The following is a 22,327-nucleotide window of genomic DNA, read 5'->3' on the forward strand; positions in this document are numbered from 1 at the left end:
AATGACAAAAAATATATATAAATAATGGGGGGGCATTAAGTGGTATAGGATGGTTTGGGTGTTCTTTTTTATTCTTTTCTTTTTTTGGAGTAACAAAAATGTTCTAAAATTGATTGTGGTAATAAATGCACAACTGTATGATGATACTGTGAGCCACCGATTCTATACTTTGAATGGGTTACATGATATGTGAATATATGTCAATAAATTTGCATTTAAAAAAAAAGACTAAAGTATAAAAAGATAATAAGAAACCTAGATTCAAACTCCAGGGGCTTATTAGATGTTTGAGAGAGAGAGAGACAGAGACAGGGAGGGGTGGGAAGAAAAAGACATTTTCACACATCAAATGTCTCAAAAACTTGATCTCCTACCTAGCCATTTTCAGGAAACTACAGGACAATAACTTTAGTAAAGCAAAGAGGGTTAACCAAGAAAGAAAACAAGGTATTTAGAAAATGGGAGATAAAATTTTTTAAAAAAATTTAAGGGAAGATCTAGTATGAGAGCTACACAGTAAGCCTGGAGAGTAACCCACCCAGAGTTGAGCACGTTTGTAGAGGGTTCTAGATTTTAAAAGTTGGCTTTTTTTCCTTAATGGAATGTCTATATTAATATCAGAGCATTTGGAAACCATCCAAAGGTATGTAATGTGGTGTGGTAGGCAGAATTCTAAGACAGCTCCCAAGATTCCCACCCCTGATGGACACTTCCTATAAAATCCTCTCCCTTTGAGCATGGATGGTACAGGTGGATATGATGGGATAGAGAGGTGATTAGGTTACTTATCAGGTGACTGTGAGTTAATCAAAAGGGAGATTATTTTGGGTGAGCGTGACCTATTCACAGGTGAGTCTTTAAAAGAAAGTAAAGCATCAGACAGGCTTCTCCTTCTGGTCTTGAAAACACAGCCTCTCATGAGTTCTGCAGCTACATGGAAATGAATTCTGCCAACAACCGCATGCGCTTGGAAGAGGCCCCCAGCCACAAATGTCTGAGACTCCAGTGCTGGCTGAAACCTTGATCACAGCCCCGTGAGACCCTGAGCAGAGGACCCAAAAATATGATGCCTGGAGTCCTGATCACAGAAACTGTGAGACAATAAATGGGTGTTGTTTTAAGGAATTCAAATCATGGTAATTTTCACACAGCAATGAAAAATTAATTGTTATGGCATGTGGACAAATTAAAGATATCTAAGAAGAAGGAAAGATTTCCTCCAAAAGCAGAAAACTTCAGAAGTCAAAGTGGTGTCAGGTAGTTTAAAAAAATAATACATGTAGAAAGTATGTCTCAATAAGAAATGGGCATAACTGATAAGCATTGCTAAAAGTAATCAGCTTTAAAGAGATAGAGATCAGTTTCAAGTTGTCCTGGATCTTTCAGTTTATGAAAAATAGATACAAACTCTCAATCAGGTTTTCTTAACTCAGTTCAAAATTATAATTTTTGCACCTTGAAAGCAAAGGGAAAATAAAGCATCAGGAGTCATGATGAATAGATAAAAGTTTTTCACATTTCTAAGCTTCATTTAGCAAATGCAGTGACACCCAAAGTAAGATCCCTAGACCAGCAGCATCAGCATCACCTGGGAATTTATAGAACAGTAAATTCATGGGCCCCACTCCTAGACACTCTGAATCTAAAACTCTGGGAGTGGAGTCCAGCAATCTGTGCTTTTTAAATAAGCCCTCCAGGTAATTCTGATGCAGGTTCAAAATTGAGAACCACTGATACAATGTTAACTCCTGCCACTGTCCTGATATGTTCTGGTCTGTCTTCTTCAGCCAAAAGTTAAAAGCATTTCCAAATTTACTACATCTAACCTAGACTAGAGTACCACAGTAGCTAGCACATGACAGGAGCTCAAAAATAAAAAAATGTCTGAATAAATAAGAGACAAGGTTTTATGTGTTTTCACAGACAGCTCTTTACAAGTGTTCCATATGAATGCCTTTAGACATGTTCTTCTCCCTTTCCCACAGTCCCATCCAATCCCTACTGTCTTCTATATTCACATATTTTTCTGTTCGGCCAATGACAGGATCAGAGTTTGTGACCCCTGGGAAAATTTTCAGAAAAAAAAAATAATTTTAAATCTGGTTACAATGTATCCCAACCTTCTCTTACAAATGAGGGAATCAAATAACTTATCACTATCTCAGGATAATTTAGAAATTGCACAATATGTTACAACTGGCCCTTCACCTTGTGGGTCCCCCATTCCAGCATTAAGCCCCAGGAAAAATATTACAAAATAACATCTCAAACTCTCTTTTTCTGATCTGAAGTCTTCCCAGGGGCAGATTCTGCCTGCTTAAGTGTGCCCAAAAACTACAAGGGAGGTTAACAGGGCTTTGACTATTAGAATTTACAACTTAATATCAACTTTGGAAACTATATCCAATGCATATAATAATGTCAAATCATTTATAAGAAGGACTTCAATGTACTCAAAATATAAGACATTGAGCAGAGATTTAATTACACTAATCTAAAATGCAGTTTCTTTCAGTATCATCTAGAAGGAAAACAAGATACATACATGTAACAAATTCACCACTAAGCTACTACTAGGCTTGCACTAAATTTGAAGGTTTGTTTGTTTTTGTTTTTGCTTTTTTTTGTAAAGAACTATGAGCAGGGGTTAGAACTCCCTCTTCCAAAGAGTTGCTATATATCTAAGAATCTATCTAGGATCCTCTGAATTAAAGGTAAGAGCCCTAAGGAACCAGATTATCTAGCACATGCTCTACCATTTCACAGCTGCACATTAAGTCACATTTTCCCACTGAGCTCTAAAGTCTCCTTATTCGTAAAATGTAGGGCTTAGTGCTACCACTCTGATAACTGGCAGAATAAATACCACTTACACTCCAACAAGTGTAATTTTTGCCAATTGTCATACAGCAACTACTTTAGCCAATTTTGAAAAGAATAATGAAAAAATTTTTATGATAAGCAAGCTAAAACTGATACAAACACATAAGTATCTGTATGTAGGAACAGTGGTAGATCCTGAAAACATTATACTGTAGATATTAAATATATCTTTTAATACCCCTCACCCTTTAAACCCAAGAAAAACCCTAAAACTTAACATATTTATTACAGAGAAATTAAAAGATTCAGAAAGAGTCAAAGAACAAAAATTTCACAGACTTACACTAGAAATAAACGTAGTAGCACTTTACTGAATTTCCTTCAGATCTTTTTTATGCATACACTATGTATTTTATATATTTGAGATCATAGGTCATATTCAATTTTGCATCCTGATTTCTATTAGACCACTGCACCATCCTACCACATGAATAGCCTATAGTTTAACAATCCATAGATCATACACTGATTACTTAGATATGCCATAACAAACAAAATTAAGTAGTACTGTCATTAATGTCTTACTTCCCCCATAATCATATAGATATAGCAACAAATATCAATTTAACATGAATAAAAGACAAATGAAAGCAAGAAAGAAAACAGACTACTATAATTCCATGGATTATCAATTAAGGAAAAAAGGAGCCTGCAAGCTCTAGAACAATTTAAAAAAAATAAACAGAACCCCAAGAAAAATGAATTTAAGGATGACTTGGAAACCTTCCCATTCAGCTTAATGTATACAGTTCTCTGGCAATACCAAGTAAACAAGAGTAGGTGGAATCCTCATTTTGTAAACATCTTGGGAGCTGCCAGGGTGATTAAGCAAAACACATGAATTGTAATGTTAAAAGCTGTGTGACAGAGATTCATAACAACAGAGCAAGATAGAAAACAATACTATTTTACAAAAGAATGGGCAAAAAGAAAACACAAAAATAAAAAAAAACAGGCTAAGTACACTTAAATATTAGAATAGGATCAAAATTAGTAATTGTCATGTATAAGTTTGCAAATGTACAGACTTACCTTCCCTTACCTTCCATGAAGGAAGACTGACTGATAGAAATATTCTAATATAAGTACTCTGAGCTCTTGACAATTTCTTAAAATTGTTATTAAGAGCCTAATGAGAGAAACTGAAAGTAATTAGGGCAGAAAATTCTGACTCACAAAAAAAAGCCTTTTTTAGAATAACCCTCTTAAAGTTCTTATTTATAGGTGCTCAAATGAAACAGAAATAAGACAATAATTGCTTAAGACTGAAGCATGCTTAAATGTAAAGGTGAAAGGATCCAATTGTCTAGAAAAATAAACTGGCACACCCAACTATATGCCTGACTGCTAGGAAACATGATATTCCGTATACTAAAATTGGGCTCTAATTCCCAAATCCTTCCAACTTATATTGTATGTGTGTGCCATAGCATGAACTAGTTGGTTAGGAAACACCATCTGTAGTACCCATGGCTCTCAGCACATTTCTATTAAGACTCTCCAACTAGAGACAGTGGCAAATTAGAAACAAGCCCTTCTTGGGGGTGGGGTGGAGGGGTCAAGGGCATGCTCTTCTACAGCCCTCTGAACTTTTAAGACATGTGAGCACATGGATCTAGACATGCCAACAGATACTTAAGCAGTAATGAAAGCTGCTTTGGTATCTCTGGCCCCTCAGCACCGTTTGTTTTGTTTTTAATTGCTTTCTAATTCTAGTTTGGTAGTTTTACAAAAAGCCCTCAATTCTTAAAACAATTTAGCCACCCTACCTCGAGGACTTGGTACCAACCCTTCCCAAAGATAACATGGAAAGGCCTCATGTTTCATGGAAAAAAATTAAAATAAAATGTCCATAAAGCAGTTTTTTTTGTTAACGCTCACATTAGGTGATAGAAGATTAAGGTGATTTTTGAAAACCTAGAGAAAGTGCAAAAGTAAATTGTACTATGAAGATAAAATACTGATTAGATTCCTAATTGTTTATAAACAATTTTATGTTCAATACCAGTTAAAAAAAAAAAGAGAATTTCTACCTTCCTCTAGATTACCTTAAAAGAAAAAAGGCAGTTAAGTGTAAATGAAATTCAATTCTTAATGAAGAATGTTAGTTCTATATATTTAAAATCATTTCAGCTACACAAGAGCCATACTGAGTTCACAATACATTATTGGGGGAAAAAACTCATGAGAAAGGATAGTTTGTTTTTTTGTAAGGTTACTAAAAGATACCCTGTAAAATTAAATTATACTTACCAGAAAAGTGATCAGATTTTTTTAAAAGTTATAAAAACAAGACGGGAAATAAATAAATCCAATACAAGTGGATGAAAAAGTCAAAAGATGATATATGTGTCAATAACTTCAACGTCCTCCCTCAAAAAAGTTGCTTAAAACAAGCTTCATTGATTCCCATCAGTTTCATCTGCTTTTCTTTTCTCAGACATTTTATTAGGGAGCAAAGAAATGACAAATGGGTTAAGACTTCTTGGGGATAAGGAAAGAAAGAGGTATGAAGTGCTACCATTAAGAACAGAAGTTCATTGATAATTCTGTCTCTTTTAACAGAGTGACCATGGATGTCCTAATTTTATATTATGTGGAGAGGGATGCTGTAAAAATTAAGAATTTTTGCCTAAAATTAAGCTTCTGAATACACTTTCATCCATGTTGAAGCACTGAATGATTACCTTTTAAACAAGTTTGACCTACTCTTGCAATACCCGTTCAGTAAGATTTGAAAACTTTATCTCAGCTCTCAGAAGTGAACTCAAATCTAAATAAGTACTGCTATGTATCACTGTCACACAGAGATTCTTTTGAAAAGAAGATATTTAATGACCCTGAAAACCTTACAAAGCCTCAAAATACTCCCAAAACCTTACAGTTCCTCAAGAACCTTACAATGCCCCAAATGCCTTATAATGCCCCAAATTAACAGGATGTCTTTTTGATATCTAGGAAAATCTCACTCATTCCACAATGAATCTCATGAACTGTAGGGGCACTCTACTATATAAGCCTTGGATCATGAGGCATTACAAATATGCAAGACAAACAAGAAAATGCATATTTCATCAACTAAACAGATTCTATCGAGAAATAAAGCTATTCAAAATGCTTTATCTTCAGCCATTTTGAAATTACATCAGGAAACATTAAATATTTGGGACTCATTTTCCCCCATCTTCTGTCCAGATACTTGAATTAATCTTAAACAACAAAACAATCCAGTAATTAAAAATAAATATTTAAACAATCACCAGAGGATTGGGAAAAAAAGAAAAATCACATGGCAGTGGAGAGGTTGGTCTGTTTGAGATTTAACCACCTTTTCAATTAAGACATTCAATCTCTTAAAACTAAAGTGAGCCTACAAACTATGAACAAGGGCAGTTCTTTTGTCAATCCCTTAAGTACCACGAATAATATTTCAAGTAATTATCCTAAACCAAATTTCACAATTCCCCAATCACAAAAAAGAAAATCTTACTAGTCACAGATTTCAATTGTGATCTCATTTCAGAATTAAATTAATAAAAATATTGCTGTCCTAAAACAAAATTAAGAACTTCCCCTAAACATACCCGTCATATATTCAAATTTTGAAAAGGATTTTTTGTGTGTGAGCATCTGCTTAAAATAGGTCTGCAAATTTGTTGGGAAGTTTATTAATTCTATTCTAGAACCAGAAAATCAAAATAAATAAAATAAAACCACAACTGAAACAATAGGATCAATAAAGATATCTTTAAAAAGGATTATGATCTATATAAAGTGACCAATCAAAAAAGGCATTATATATCTTGTTTTTAAGAATTACATAATCACATCCTAATGGACTATTTATAATCACTATTTCACTGGTATAAAAACCTCAGCCCAAAGCCAAAACATCATATACCACATCCATTCTGTCTCCCAAACGATCCCAGCTTTAATGTTTGCTCCTCCCAAAAGTTAACTTACATGGCTTAGCCACCTTAACTAGTTTATACAATCCTACCGATAGTTTTGCGCAAACTCTCAATATAACCTTGATTCTTCTCCCTTTCCCTTTGTGCACTGCTGAATATGTAAACATTCAAGTGGTTTTTATTTTCATTTTTAAAACTCTAGGATTAAGTGGAGTTTGATCATGTCAGGTTTTCTAGAAAGACAATATAAAATATCTTACATGTAAATTTAAATAATATTCCTATATCATGGGATGACAACATAACTTGCTGTCCCATATACTGATTACGTTCTCTTTCTGGCAGTTGGCAGTGGGTGGTAACCCCAGCCCACCACCAAATCTGGAAAAGAAAATCCTCTACCTTCTTCAATTTTTTCTTTTTTCTTTTTTTTCTCGAAGCAAACAGACACTGGGAGTAGGGAAGACATTTCAGGAACAAAGTCAGGGAGGTGGGAGGTTTAGAGGTGGGACTGGGCTTAAACTTTTTCCATTACCTTTAAATTTTAAACACTGTATCAAGAGGAAACACCATGAGAGTTCATTGTTATTATTTTTTCTACTCCCAAAACCTGAAAATCCTGCCTATTTCACAAGGACAAGGGAAAGAGTCTGAATGGGTGAGGTCACAAGGATAAAAGGAAATAAGAACAAAAATAAGCCAGTGAAAAGTTTTCAATATAGGTAATAAGATTAGGGGAAAAGGACATTTGGAAAGAATAAGGGTGATCTTGTCAATATGTACTTTATTACCTCAAAAAAAAAAAAAAGTTATTTCAGGTATCAGTAAGAGCAGGGCTCCATTATTCCATTAATTCAATATATTAAAAAATAAACCTATCCTCAAAATAGGTAACTCATCCAATTTATCAGACCTCTGTGGTTGGTATTCTCTTGACACATAGCCATACATATAAAATTATAATTCTATGATAGTCACAGGTGAAATAATTTTATGGCTTACAAGGTAAATCTTACCAGTACTCCAAGTACCCTTTAATTACTTGATTGGGGGAATTTCTATTTTCCATGCAGTCTGTATGGCAGCTAGAAAGGCCTTTTCAAACTTCCAAATTCACTGTTTCATAGGCCCATATGAGAGTGAGCCTCTCTGCTAGGAACAAACCATGCTGTTTCCTACATTTTTACCTCTGCATATGAAATGCCCTACCTGGAATGCCCTGATCTCAATCACCAACCCTCCACTTTGGAACTTTCCTAGGCCTGCCCAAAGATCTACCTCCACTATAAGCCAGGGTTGATGGCTCCTACCTTGGTGGTTCTACAAGCCACAACATACAAAACCAATTTTTAAATTATTTCTTCATTTTCTCACCCTGCCTCTCCTGATCCTCCATGTTTCTACTCAGCTTAAAATCCTTTAGTGGTTCCCTACAGTCAAGAGCAGCATTTTTCAAACTATCAGTTGCTATTTCTGGGTTGTTAAATTAATTTAGTGGGTCACAACCAGCATTCTTTCTTAAAAATAAAATAGAATGGAACAAAATAGAATAGAAAAACCAAAGCACATCACACAAAGCAAGGGTACTATTTTGTGAAATCCCATCATTTACACATGAGTGTACTAGGTCGTGACGTAAAAAAAGGTGTATGTTGCTACAGGTCGTTGCCAAAAAAGTTTCAAATACACAAGCCTACAGGATAACTCAAAATTTTGTTTGGTCCACCAGGCTCTCCAAACATGGCCGCAACCCCATTGCTTGCTACACCTCAAGCAAGCTAAGCTCGTTGTGCCAAACTTTTTTGCAGTTCTTTGCTGAAGTTCTTTCAGCAACACTGTTCCTCTACTGAAAACGCCTTCTCATTTGTCCAGGGGGCCCATCCCTAGTCCTCTTTCAATATTTAACACCGATTGCCTCCTCCACAAAGCCTTTTTCAGTCCTTCCTTCAGCAGCTCACACAGACACTCTATGCCTCTATGGTGCCCTTCATTAAAAGACCCGCCAACACTTCACTGTACTTTTTGCTTTAAGCTTGAGTGTCTTCACCATTACAAACTCCTTGAGGAGTCTGCATGAGCAGCAATGAGCTCAGCACATCCCACACAATAGAGGCTCAAAAACTGGTAAAATGAATAAAGAATTAAGCACTGGCATCTAACTTCTCTGCTGTTAGGAATGATAGGGTGGACGCCTTTGCAACAGAGTCCATTCATACTGCAGTGCTGAATCAATATTTCCACGTTTTTGCTACAATCCCCAGAGAGCAGCACTCGGCACCCTGACTGAGGCAGAAAGAGGTGTTAGCTTCCTGTAGATCAGGAAGGAAGGGAATCAGTTCAGATTGCAACACAATACTACCCACTTCCATGCCTCAGGAAGTTTTCTGGGAGAAGACAGAGAGGCAAGTAAGAGAAGGCAGGTAAGAAAAAACAGAAACGGCATTAGCAGATCTTATTAGCAGGGAGAGCCCTCATTTTATACATAAACTAGCTATTAACGTTGGATTCTCTATTCCCTTGTTGACGGCACTAAACTGCCTACATGACCTAAACAAAAGACAGCATGAAATAACCAGTTAAAGCTATTTTGATAGTTCTGAAATAGCTACTGACTCACTGCTCTCATTACAAGATGTTACTTTGGGGGTCATACATAAAGGGGGCTCCTTACTGAGGCTTTTTAGCCTTTCACAGATTTCATCTTACATATGTGAATGCCCTAATTTTTAAAGGGTCTGATACAACTACTTTACAAACCAATACTTCAGCTGCCTTCACTGCAATTAAAACAGTTCATGCAGCATTCAAGATACTTTGACAGACTCTGCCAACTGTCACTTTCAGCTGTTCTTTTCAGTTTCCACCATATTCATAAACTACTATTACAGTGCCTCAGATTTTTTTTGCCTAATTACTCATTTTCTTAAAAATAATCCCTTTTGCTTAAACTGTGCCCCTAAACTTGCAATTAATCTAAATTAAGGCAAAGATCCAAAGTCTTACTATAACCTAATATTAGTCAAAAATGTATTCAAAATATGTGAGACTCTTCACATACGATATTACATTTTTAGATACCTGTCAGAAGAAGGTAATTTAGGACTGCCTGGATAAAAGTTTAAAGGCCATTTAAAGCTTGATTTTCTTATTTAAAAGAGTTCCAGATGGCTATGTTTATTCCACAAACATTTAATAGGTATAAAAACCTACAAAGAGTAGAAATGTGCACAAATGCCTTCTCTTTATGCGCTTCTCTTCTACTTCCACCTGTCCTTCCTCTTTCAACAACTCACATGGATCAGTCACTACCAATGAGAAAGGGTCATAGCCCCAAATACAGAATTTCAGAAAACAACACCACAAATACTCACTCCTTTTCCTTGTCAAGGCACCTTTAAGGTCTTATTAATCAAAGAGTAAATAAACTAGTTTATAAAGAATTCAATTACACTGAAAAGTCTAAATGTGTGTGGGGTGTGTGTGTGTGTGTATAAATATATATATATATATATATATGGGGGGAAAGGGGGAATGACCTTGTTTTTATATCTTAAATACTAGTCCCTTTAGTATTTAAGTTCATCCCAGACTTCATTGGTGAAACGATGGGCATTCATGCAGCTTAAAGGTTTGGAAAACTAATGTTGTTCCATGGTGCTATCACTCCACAATCTAGAGAGAAAGTAGTCTTCAACACAAATACTGCCATTTAAATTTTTTGCTCCAACACATTCTAAACAGAAAGGCTGCAGATTCTCCAAAGAAGCCATGTTCCAAAGTTTGAGTAGCAGTGTTTTTCGGAATCTCGCATTTAAAATCAGTGCAATTCATCCAAAATATTTTTCCAATACCATTATTTTTCAGCTTGCAAAAGCGCTTAAAAAACTGCTTAGAGAAAACAAATCTCTCCATCTGAAAGGTCTACTTCAAGAAACGAACTAGTCATCACTGAAATAGGAAGGAGAAAAAAGAGCTAATTTTTTACAAGTTGGAAAAATCTTTAAAACTCATCTCATCTAAGTTTTTCTTTTTACTGAAAAGGAAACAGAATCCATAGAGGTTAAGTAATTTGCCTCAGATCACTAAGCTACTAATAGTAACACTAGAAATAGAATGAGGTATTTTAATTGCTCTTAGCAGTACCCCAAATCATGCGAGATATATATGTTCTCATCACTTGTCATTTAAGTTTTAAAAACAATTGTCACTGAGGATAATTAATTCCTAAGGAAGGGCTCCTACAACATGTGTTCTAAAATTTTAAAGTTGTTCAAATTAATAAACATCAAATTCTAACGCCAACAGAAAGGTAGTACTATCCAAGAGCTTTGCTCCAAAAGTTTCAAGAAGTGTGTGTACACCCTTAAACTGTCACTATGAAATTTCAGAGTCCATCTTTTCAACATCTGTCCCTCAACTACACTTTAGATGTGTTTGTTCAACCATACAATAGAGAAAATTCTGGAAGTTCCTCTTTAAAAGAAAGCATCTACAATCTGTCAATGAAATGAGTAGCTCATTACTGTATTAAAATATTATGAGTTTGCAGCTTAAAATAAGAAGTCATTAACATTTTAGCAGGTACTACTATGTGAATAAACAGACTTAACAAACAAGTTGGAAAAGGCACTCTTGATTGGCTTTGCGTCTGAAAGAAGGTGTCCTTTTAAGAGTAACACAAACAGAAGACCTGAGCTTAAAAGCAAAGAACAGAAAAAGTGATCAAGTTCCTTCAACAAAATGCTTTTACCTATTCAAGCTTCCATCTACCTAGTGCACAGCACTCCGGAGAACACATCAGTAAGACTTACAGATTTTCATTTTAATATCCCCAACAAATCGATTATATACACCTTAGCTTTCAAATATTCAAGGGCAAAACAGAGGGCACAGTGAGGGTAACAATTTACAGTGGATCATTTTCAAGGGTTGTTGTCTGACCACTCATTACTTTGCATTATGAGTGTTCCCTTTATGCAACTGATTATTCCCCAAAGTTCTGATGGAATGCAGTATTTGCTTTTCAAAGATATTGGCAAAAAAAAAAAAAAAAAAAAATCTCAGACATGATTTCGACTACGAACTGATGCAGGAGTTTGACCAGCAACGTGCAAAATGCGTTGTCTTCTTAAATATTACTGGTAAAAATATATTCAGGTTACTAATGACATACCTACAGTTCCTTAACTATGACCTCCCGATGTCACTCTAAAAGAATACAAAATAACTTATTAAAAGGTTAACACACTGGTATTTTTTTTTTTTTTCAATATGACGAGCTTTCCAAGGGAGGTGGCAAATTTGCTTGGAAACCACAAAACACAGACAGTCACCCCAGCCCTCACTAACACACATGCATAAACAGACCCGAAGTTGTGCGAAGCACAAAAATCCTTACCCCATTTTGCCCAATGAAAACTTGCTCTGAAGTTTCTGCTCTTAGGCTACGGAATAACTTCCAAAGGAATTTCTCCGTCTGCTTTTTTGCAGTTGCTTTCCACCCCCCGAGATCCTTTTCTGGGTATTTCGATGATGTCGACAATTCAATTGGTTTCCTTAGGAAAGATGATTTCTCTCTCGTTAAATACCAAAACGTTCAAACAAACTGAGGTGGCATTTGCTTATTAGAGTTAAAATGCTTCGCGGAGGAGATAGCGGTCAACTCTATTCCACAAAACGAGTCTGTCTGTACGAAAACGCGGAATCCAGTTTCACCGAGTCCAATAAAAAATGAGTTCGCTGGTCATTTCCTTCATGTCCTCCTCTACACTCGGGGAGAGCCAGGTAACTCGGCCTTTTCGGTGCTACTAAGGCTGCGGGTTCAAATTTCTCCACACCAGGTCCCTGGGGGTGGAGCGTGAAACCCAATACGACGTGCACTTTAAAGATCTCTACGTGAAAATAAAAATTCTAAAAGCAGCAATGTCACTGCTTCTCTGCGCTCACGTTAGAAAAAAATATATAGAAAAATCTCCCCGAAGTGCAAAGCAGGCAGCTCGCGACGTGCACGACACTCCACATTGGAATGTGTCTAATTCTTCCCCTCCTAAGACTAGGAGCAGAAAGGTGGAGAGGAGGGAGACAAGACTGGGCAGGATCGATTCATTCTCCCGAGGAGAATAAACGGAGCCATATCCAGTCTGGCAGCAGGCTGGGGTAACAGCGCACGCCAAGGAACAGGGGGAGGGGGCTTGATCCCACCTCCCTCAGCCCCTTCCCGCCCCCCGCGGCCGAGCACAATGGAGCCCGACTCGTGCCTGGCCCTTCATTCACCGCTGTCCTCTCTTCCCTCCTCTCTTCTGAGCACAGCGGGTCTGAGGCTCTCCGTCGACAGAGAATGAATGAATCAGAGAGCCGGGCCCCACGCTCCCACCACCACCCGGCCTCCAGCTCCGGGTAGGATCGAGCGGCGATGGCGGAGGGAGGGAAGGGTAGACGGGCGCCCGCCTGAGCTGAGGGGAGCAGCTAATGCCGCGTCGGGGACAGGGGACTGAGGCTCGCGGCCGCGGGAGAGCTGCCGCTCCAGCGCCCCCCACCTCGGGTCTTCGCCTCTCACGTTCCGAGCTGCCGCCACGCGCCGCCTCACAGTCCCCGGGCCCCTCCGCCGCCTCCTCACACTTCCGTCACGGCCCGCCTCGGCCGGCCTCCAGCTCCCACTCGGCAGTCCCGGCGGCCCCAAACCAGCCGCTACCTCCGCCTCCACCGGCCCGCTCGCAGAGCGAAGAGCACCGCTTCCCGGGTCAGCGCAGCCGGCGTGAGGCGGGCTCGGTGGCGGAGAGGGTTGCGGGGGGCGGAGGAGGGGGCGGGGAGAACCGGGGCGGGAGCAGTCCCTCCCCCTGCTCGCGGGAGGAGCCGAGAGACTGCCGCCGGGGAACTGCGGCCGGATGCTGAGGGCTGGGACGTTGACCCGTTGCGAGGGCCCGGCGGGGCTCTGCGGAGAGCTGCTAGGAGGCTGGTGGTCAGGGCCGAGCCGGCCCTTATGGGAAGCTAGACCGGCCGGTTAGCAGTTCCGTCCGTCAGTCCGTCCTTTCTGCCTGTCTTCCCCCTCCCCTAGTGGCAGGCGGCGGGCGGGCAACGCGCTCTGCTCCTCTGCTCGCTCCTGGCCCCACTACCGGCCGCCACAGTCTCCTCCGCTCCCCGCACGAAGTACTCCCGCTGTGTCTCCATCCGCCCGCAGGAGGACCTTTAAATAGCAACGTCAGCGCGCTTCTCTCCGCACACACGTCATCCGCCGCTCACGTCACGGGGTGCGGGGGATGATGTCACGCGGCCGGAAGTACTGCTAAATTAGGGAAGGAGCAGGGGAGGAGGACTGGGTGATCTCCTCTGTGCCCACCTGCTCTGGCTTTTCCCTAAAGGCCAAAGCACGGGAGACAGCCTCCATGAGGAACGCGGGAGGAGGAGGTTTCCTTACAACGAATGTGCCAAGCCCAAGTGAATCATTCATAGCAACAGTGCTGAAGTGTCAAGTGGGTGATAATCCTATTTCCCATTCCCACCACCACTGTTGCAGCAGCACCTCCGGTCTTCACACGTCCCAACCAGTAGGGAAATGTGGGAGGGAGAGCCTGATCACTAGTAATATATATACTTCCAAGACTTGGGGTAACTTACCTTAATTTTTAAAGATTTGTTAAATGCAAATCTGGATGTAATAGACTCTACTGCCTCCCCACTTAGTGGTTACCTAAACACGAATAAAGAGCAGGACCATAAGCAATTCTTAGAATTTTATAAATGATAGTAATTCATCATTTATAGTAATTCATCACTTAGAAAGTTCACTCACATAATTATCATCATATATATAGCAAGTTCCAGTGTATCCTCTAGGTTCCAGTTTACCAAGAATATGTTTCCAGTTTTGGGAAGTTACAAGATACGAAAGACAACCAAACCCTTTTTTAACAGGAGCACATTTTAATTATTGTTGTCTTTAGTTTTGACCATATAGTACATAATTACAATATCTCTAAAATGTTTTTCATTCCTACATGACAAAGGTAAGTGACCATCTACTAGATGTGTATTTAGTCCATAATATATCAAAATTTTTGTGATCAAGTTTACCATTTTAACCATTTTAAGGGTACAATTTACTGGCATTAACTCCATTCGCAACCATCACCACTATCCATTGCCAAAACGTTTTCAATCACCCCAGACAAAAACTCTGTACCCATTAAGCAATAACTCCCCATATCTCTCTCCCCTGTCCTCTTCTCCTCCACCTCTAATCTACTTTCTGTCTCTATGAATTTGCTTATTTAGATATTTCATATAAGTGGGATCTTACAATATTTGCCCTTATGTGTCTGGCTTCTTTCACTTAGCTTAATGTTTTCTAGTTTCACTCATGTTGTAGCATGAATCAGTACTTTATTCCTTTTTGTGACTGAATACTATTCCATCCTATGTATATACCACATGTTGTTTATCCATTCGTCTGATAATGGAAACATGGGTTGTTTCCAGTTTGGTTTATTTTGAATAATGCTGCTTTGAATATTGGCATGCAAGTATCTGAATCTCTGTTTTCAACTCTTTTGAGTATATACTTAAGAGTGGAACTACCAAGTATTATGGTAATACTGAGTTTAACTTTTTGAGGAACCACTAAATTTTGTTCCACAGTGGCTGCACCCTTTTACATCCCCACTAGCAATGCACTTTTTTTTCTGTTTTAAATAATAGCCACCCTGGTGGGTGTGAGTGGTACCTCATTGTGGATTTTTTGTTTTGAGGTGTTTTTGTTTGTTTGTTTGTTTGGTTGGTTGGTTGTCAAGTTATCCTTTATTAAAATATTTTCTTTTGTAGTTCTTACCTGGCTGGAAATTCCACTGCACCACTGTTGATGTCATCTATGATGTCATGAGGATGGCGGCCATCAACATTGCATCCCACAGACTGGGCAGCTCCCAGAATCTCTTTAATGGTTCCAGAGAGTTCTCTGGCAAAAGATTGGTGCTGGGTATGTTGGGCAATGCTGACAATATCATTAAAAGTGATATTTCCACTGTGCTTAGTGTTTCTTGCTTCTTTCAGACTCTGGATGGTTCCTTAAGGCTTTGATGATCAGGGTAGAGACAGAAGGTACCACCTCAGTCTGAGCCTTTCTGTTCCTTGTGGTCAGTTTCACTGTAATCCTTAGACCCATCACCAACCTTTTTTGAAGACAGAAACAGGGCACTGATCTTGGGGTCCAGAATAGACATGGCACCAACTTCCCCAGCAGTGCACCTCAGGTACACAACTTTGATCTCATTATGGGTTTAACTTGGATGGCATGGTGGAGGCAGCCTGTTGGATGAACCCAGATGTCAGATTACCAAAGAAAGCACCTTGGCCTCCTCCAAGCTAAAGGCTGAAAGCCTCATTGTGGTTTTTATTTGCTTTGCCTAGTGACTAATGATGTTGAGCATCTTTTCATGATCATTTGTATGTCTTCTTTGGAGAAATGTCTATTCAAGCCTGTTGCCCATTTTTTAAATTTGATGTTTGTGTTTTTGTTGTTGAGATGCAGGAGTTCTTTATATATCCTGGATATAAAACCCTTGTCAGATATATGATTTGGAACTATTTTCTCTCATTGTCTTTTCACTTTCTTGCTAATGTCCTTTGATGCACAAAAGTTTTCAATCTTGATGAAGTCCAATTTATCTATTTATTCTTTTGTTGTTATGCTTTTGATGTCATATCTAAGAATCCATTGCCAAATCCAAGGTCATTAAGAATTCCCCTGTTTTCTTATAATAGTTTTATGGTTTTAGCACTTACATTTAGGTCATTGCTCCATTTTGAGTTAATTTTTGTATATGCTGTGAGGTACAGGTCCAATTTCGTTAATTCATATGCAGAAATCCAGTTTTCTAAGCACCATTTGTTAAAGAGTCTATCCTTTTCCCATTGAGAGGACTCAACATGCTTGGCAAAAATCAATTGGCCACAGATGTGTAGGTTTATTTCAGGACTCTCAGTTCTATTCCATTGATCTCTATGCCAATCCTTATGTCAGTATCACTCTATTTTCAATGAATGCTTTTTAAAGTGTAAATTACTATAGTGTTCTAAATGTCTCCATTATTTTAACACAACTTATTATTAGATAGATTCAAATATACAATGAATTTTTTATTTGATTTAACTTGATAATCATGGCCAAGAAATAGAATAACTACATAATACCAAAGCCTGTCACTATAGAGTTAGTCTATAATTCAGCAACCATGTTTTCCAAACCAAAATCAGGACACATCATTTGAAATAATAAAAATATTTGAAATCTGAAGTGAACTGGAAAATCTAGGACATAGGATTACCAACCTATAAAGCACTTGTTAGCGTAGCTACAAATAAATATCAAGTAGTTTAAACAAAAGAAGCTAAAACTCTATAGAATTCATACCATGTGTGGCTTTTTTTAATTTAACTTTACTGAAATATTTTCACATACCATACGATCATCCAAAGTGTACAATCAGTTGTTCACAGTACCATAATAATGGTTGTGCATTCATCATCACAGTCAATTTTTGAACATTTTCATTACTGCAAAAAAATAAATAAATAAAAATAAAAATAATAAAAATAAAAATAAAAAAGAGAACACCCAAAGCATCCCAGATCTCCCATTCCCCCTTTTATTCATTTAACTTTTGTCACCATTTTTGTACTCATCTGTCCACCCACTGGATAAAGGGAGTGTGAGCCACAAAGTTTTCACAATAACATGGTCACACTGTTTAAGCTGTATAGTTATACAGTCGTCTTCAAGAATCCAAGCTGGGTTGCAGTTCAACAGTTTCAGGTACTTCCTCCTAGCTATTCCAATGCACTAACACCAAAAAAAGGATATCTATATAACACATAAGAACACCCTCCAGAATGATCTCTGAACTTCATTTGAAATATCTCAGCCACTGAAACTTTATTTTGTTTTATTTCTCTTCCCCCTTTTTGTCAAAAAGATTTTCTCAATCCCATGATGCTGGGTCCAGGATCATCCCTGGAAGTCATGTCCCATGTAGCAGGGAGGGCAGTGAGTTTACCTGCAGAGTTGGCTTAGAGAAAGAGGCCACATCTGAGCAACAAAAGAGGTTCTCTAGGGTGACTCTTAGGCACAATTATAAGTAGACTTAGCCTCTCCTTTGCTGTAACAAGATTCATAAGGGCAAGCCCCAAGATTGAGGGCTTGACCTTCTAAATTGGTAGTCATCAATGCTTGTGAGAATATGGGTACTTCCTCAGGTGGGGAAGTTTAATATTTCCACATTTTTCCCCAGTCCCTCAAGGTGGGGTTGCAAATACATTTTTACTCTCTGCCCAAATTACTCTTGGATGTATTGGGGCTTCACGCTAACCTGTATAAACCAACCAGATCTCACTCCCTATTCAAAGTTCCATGTAATTATGGTGTTTGAGTAGACTGACCATACAAGTTAAATTATATAGCATGCTAAAGAAAATATAGATTTTGTCCTAAATAAGCATCTCTTCCTTTGGTCTCACACAGAAGTTGAAGTTTTAAAACACAGTCAGTATCACCTTTTACCCTTTAGTCTGATTTGCCTTAGTCCTAAACAGAGCGGCCTCATTCATGTCTCTAATTGAAGTCTGAACTCTTTTTCAGAACCAGGTCCACTGTACATATCTCTAATCGAAGTCTGGTCTCTTTTTCAGCTTCTTTAACATTTGCTGTATGGGATAATGCTGACATTCATAGCTGCTGACCTCTGACTTTGAGTATCAAGTGTCCGACAGATACCCAAAGTTCCAGGGACTGACCAGGTTATACACAAACAGCTCAGTCTCTCAGAATTTAGAAATAACTGTTACAACTCAGGAATAGATGTAACTGCTGTAAAAGCTTACAATCTAGTAATCTTTACCATAAGCCTTCCCCTGATAACCTATGCTCTCAGACTCAATTCTCAGAGTTTGCACATTATAGTTAGTCCATATTAGTGAGGCGTTACAATGTTTGTCTTTTCAATTCTGGCTTGTTTAACTCAACATACTGTCCTCACGGTCCATTCACCTAGGTGCATAGCTCACAACTTCATTTCTTCTTGCAGCTGCTCAGTATTCCATTGTACGTATACACCACAGTTCACCATTCTGTTTATCAGTCGATGTACCCTTAGGCCACCTCCATCCATTGCAAATCATGAATACAGCTTCCATAAACACCAGTGTGTAATGTCCACCCATGTCCCTGCTCTCAGTTCTTCCAAGTATATACCCAATAAGGGGGTTGCAGGACCATGTGACAACCCCATAGTTAGCTTCCTGTGGAACCACCACACTGCTCTCCAGATGGGCTGCACCATTCTACTTCCCCGCCCATGTGTGGCTTTTAAAAATGTTTTAATATTAAACTACTCACATGATTCCTAATTAAGGAACATTGGTTTGCAGCTTTCTGCATTTAAATTTTCTTCCTCAAGTTAGGAGCCCAAGATTAAAAGATACCAGCAATAAAAAAAGTTGGGAACAATTTGCAACTAAATCAGGCTTTCTTGTCTTAACATTATAAAATCATGATCCCTCCTTGATTTCAGAATTTGCTTTGAGTTAGAAATGTTAAAAGTAGTGAGTAAAAATTTTTAAAGTTTATAATAAAAGGTTAATCAAAATCAAATTCCTGCTTGCCAATTTGTCTAATACATATTATCATATTAATAGAAACTTATCATAATTTATATTTCAGACAAATGAGCTCCTACTTATGTATAAAATATTAAAGAAATAAGGCTGCCATTTTTCAAATAATGTCATCCCTTGACCCTTGCAAATTGAAATACAAATTAACTTATTACTTACCAAAATTTTTCTACAAACTATTTCTATCTGAACTAAATTACTTTTCCCTTTCCAACTCTTTCCCGCCATGTTAATGAAAGCTCTCACTTTACCATTTTTCAAACACTTTATTCTACCCTTTCATCACAGCTTCCTCTGTTTTACAATCATTTTTTCCATCATCTTTACCCAACTGTCAAAACTGAATGTCAGCTGTCTCCCTACCTTTAAATTACTGACTCTTCACTTGAGTTTCCACTTTTTCAAGTTGCTCTTGTGTCAACTGAAAATTGAGAGCAACTTTTTTCTACATAAACCCAATGATGCTCTGCGATATATTACCCAAAGTAATTATTTAACTTGGCCTTTCCTCAGTTCTAGAAAATTCTCCCAATAATTGGTTAATTTTTATTTCTAGCTTGTACAGGATGAATATATCAGGGAATACATATATCCATGTACCCAAAGGAATAAGTGAAACTTTTTATGTAATATAGAATGTCTGCTCAGAAAAAAAAAAAAAATAATAATCATAAGATAAGGTCCTTTTCTCCCCACTTGAACCAATTCCAATACAATTTTGACAGGAATTAGAGAACCATTCTATAGCTCTCCATCTCCTGAAATGAGCTGATGTAACCCAAAGTCCAACCATGAATTTGCAACTCTAATTTCTTTGTATGTTTTTAAAGTATGCGCTTCCTAGAAAGTAATGTATTTTCTTTTACTGGAAGAGGCAAAAAGTACGTTAGTAGAGTTTCAAATTTTTAACAGTTCCTCTTTCCCACTTATGCTCTGGAGAGGTTTATGAATACCCTCTGATTTTAGAATCTGTGGGCGAAGGCATCTGTTTTAGTTACAGAGTTTACTTCCATCCCCTTAATAGGAAATAGCAATTTTCAATGAGGTGTTCATAGATTGGTCATGAGATAGATACTTTTCAATGAAAAAATATCTAGGACATAAAAAAAATTTGCAAGAAAAAGTGTAAAAGACAAATTTTATTTTTAATTGCCTAACAGATAATATCAACTCCCTTTCAAGCTTCCTCTTTTTAATTGTTAATATACCACTATCACTTCAAAAGAAGTTAATAGGTAAAAAGATATCTCTCTATAATAAAAGAAAACAACCTTCAAGATTCCTAGTTTATGACACATAGTTGTGAAGAAACTAAAAACCAGCTAAAAGCAATGATAAGAATGAAAACATTGTAGAGAAACTTTCCAGTCATCCCCCCTCCCCTACAATATATCAGATATTGGATGCCATTAAGTTGTGTTGTCTGTTTAAACAGAAACAATTTACTTAATAGTCTCAAGAGTGGGAATGTGTTTGGCTTCTCCAAGGCAATTGATTGAGGAGAATTTTTACTCTTCTGCTTGTTCTATTTTATCAGAGTGGAGGTGGAAGGGGGAGGGAAGTTAGAGAATTATCACAGGAAAGACAGGGCCCATGGGAAATGATCTCAACTACCTCCTGCTCTGATTATTACTGTAAAATCATTGTTTGTTTTCCAAATATGGGGAAAGGGATACAAATATAACACCAGACTTGAAAAAGAACATACCAGAAAGTTTTCAGTTAGGTGCCATAAGAAAATCATTGTACAACTATATACCTAAAATTTTAAAGCATTCAGAAGAGACAGGGAAATAGTATATTTGAAAAAATTATCTGGCTTAACTCCAGAGATTCTATTTGTTTGTTTAGTTGGTTGTTTCTAGCAGCAGTTACAGAGGACATATCTGCAGAGAGCTACAGTCAAGAATGTAGAGGAAAGCTTGTGCTGTTCCTGTGCAGTTACTTAGAATGGAATGCTGTGAAGCTGATTGCCATGGTAACAATAATCTTTTTCCTGAATGGAGGAACAGGACAATCACAAGGAAAATGTTTTAAATGAGCTACCTTATTTTGTGCTTCTTTTGGTGCCAGCTAGTTGAAAAACAATGCCTGAGGTATTTAGGACAGCCATGCCTGTGAAGAAAAGGTGCCTTCTTTTCAAAGAGACAAGGTCAAGGCAGAAATTTCGGGCTATTTTAAAGAGAGAGAGAGAAGAGTTTAAGATGGTAATTGCAAATTCCCTGTAGCTGAACATAATTGGTGAAGACTGATGTGGCTAAAGCAGGTAGAAGCAATACCTAGAACATGTGTTAAAGGTTCTTCCAAGTGTAAGTGGTCAGAAATAGTTTCTCAATATGTGGGGTTTTTAGCCAAGATATTCCATGAGTCATTCATGAAGTTTTTTTTTTCTTTCAATCTGATTCCAAACAATAATTTCTATAAAAATAAAAATGGAAATGGTAAATATATCTTTAGTCAACATCTATTCTGTCATTTTAATAATGATTTATATTTTATCTGTGTGTGTGTGTGTGTGTGTGTGTGTGTGTAACTGAGTCATCTGCTTGTATGCCTTACACTTAGAAAAAAATCCAAACTCCATGACTTGGCCCAAGAGATACTGCATGATCTGGCCCCTGCCCGCCTCTCTTACCTCACCCGCCATTTTCCCCACAGTTGCTAGTGTAGGAGTTGGTGTTTTATCGACAGTAAGTAATAGAAATCCTGGCTCATGGTGACTTAAGCTAAAAGACTGCTTTTTGTTTGTTTGTTTACTTAAGAAGAAGTCTGAAGGTGGGTGGTTGTACAGTTAGTTTGGAAGGGCCAGGATGTTATCAGCTTTCAGGCTCTTTCCATCCTTTCACTATGCCATTTTCATGTCTTGT

At 38.0% G+C, this 22,327-nt stretch overlaps 1 protein-coding gene and 1 pseudogene across 1 annotated transcript in view; both read right to left on the reverse strand.

Moving 5' to 3' along the window:
* HOMER1 (homer scaffold protein 1) overlaps positions 1-13,957 on the reverse strand; it is a 155,159-nt gene extending 141,202 nt beyond the window's left edge. Inside the window, exon 1 of the mRNA XM_037801413.1 lies at positions 12,196-13,957. Within this exon, the coding sequence (XP_037657341.1) occupies positions 12,196-12,200 (5 nt within the window). The 5' untranslated portion in view covers positions 12,201-13,957. The remainder of the gene's footprint in view (positions 1-12,195) is intronic.
* A 64-nt stretch (positions 13,958-14,021) lies between these two features.
* Positions 14,022-22,107, reverse strand: LOC119508444 (annotated as a pseudogene).
* Between the last annotated feature and the right edge of the window lie 220 nt (positions 22,108-22,327).

This window comes from Choloepus didactylus, chromosome 13 (genome assembly GCF_015220235.1).
Source record: "Choloepus didactylus isolate mChoDid1 chromosome 13, mChoDid1.pri, whole genome shotgun sequence".
In the NCBI taxonomy this organism is placed as follows: Eukaryota; Metazoa; Chordata; class Mammalia; order Pilosa; family Megalonychidae; genus Choloepus; species Choloepus didactylus.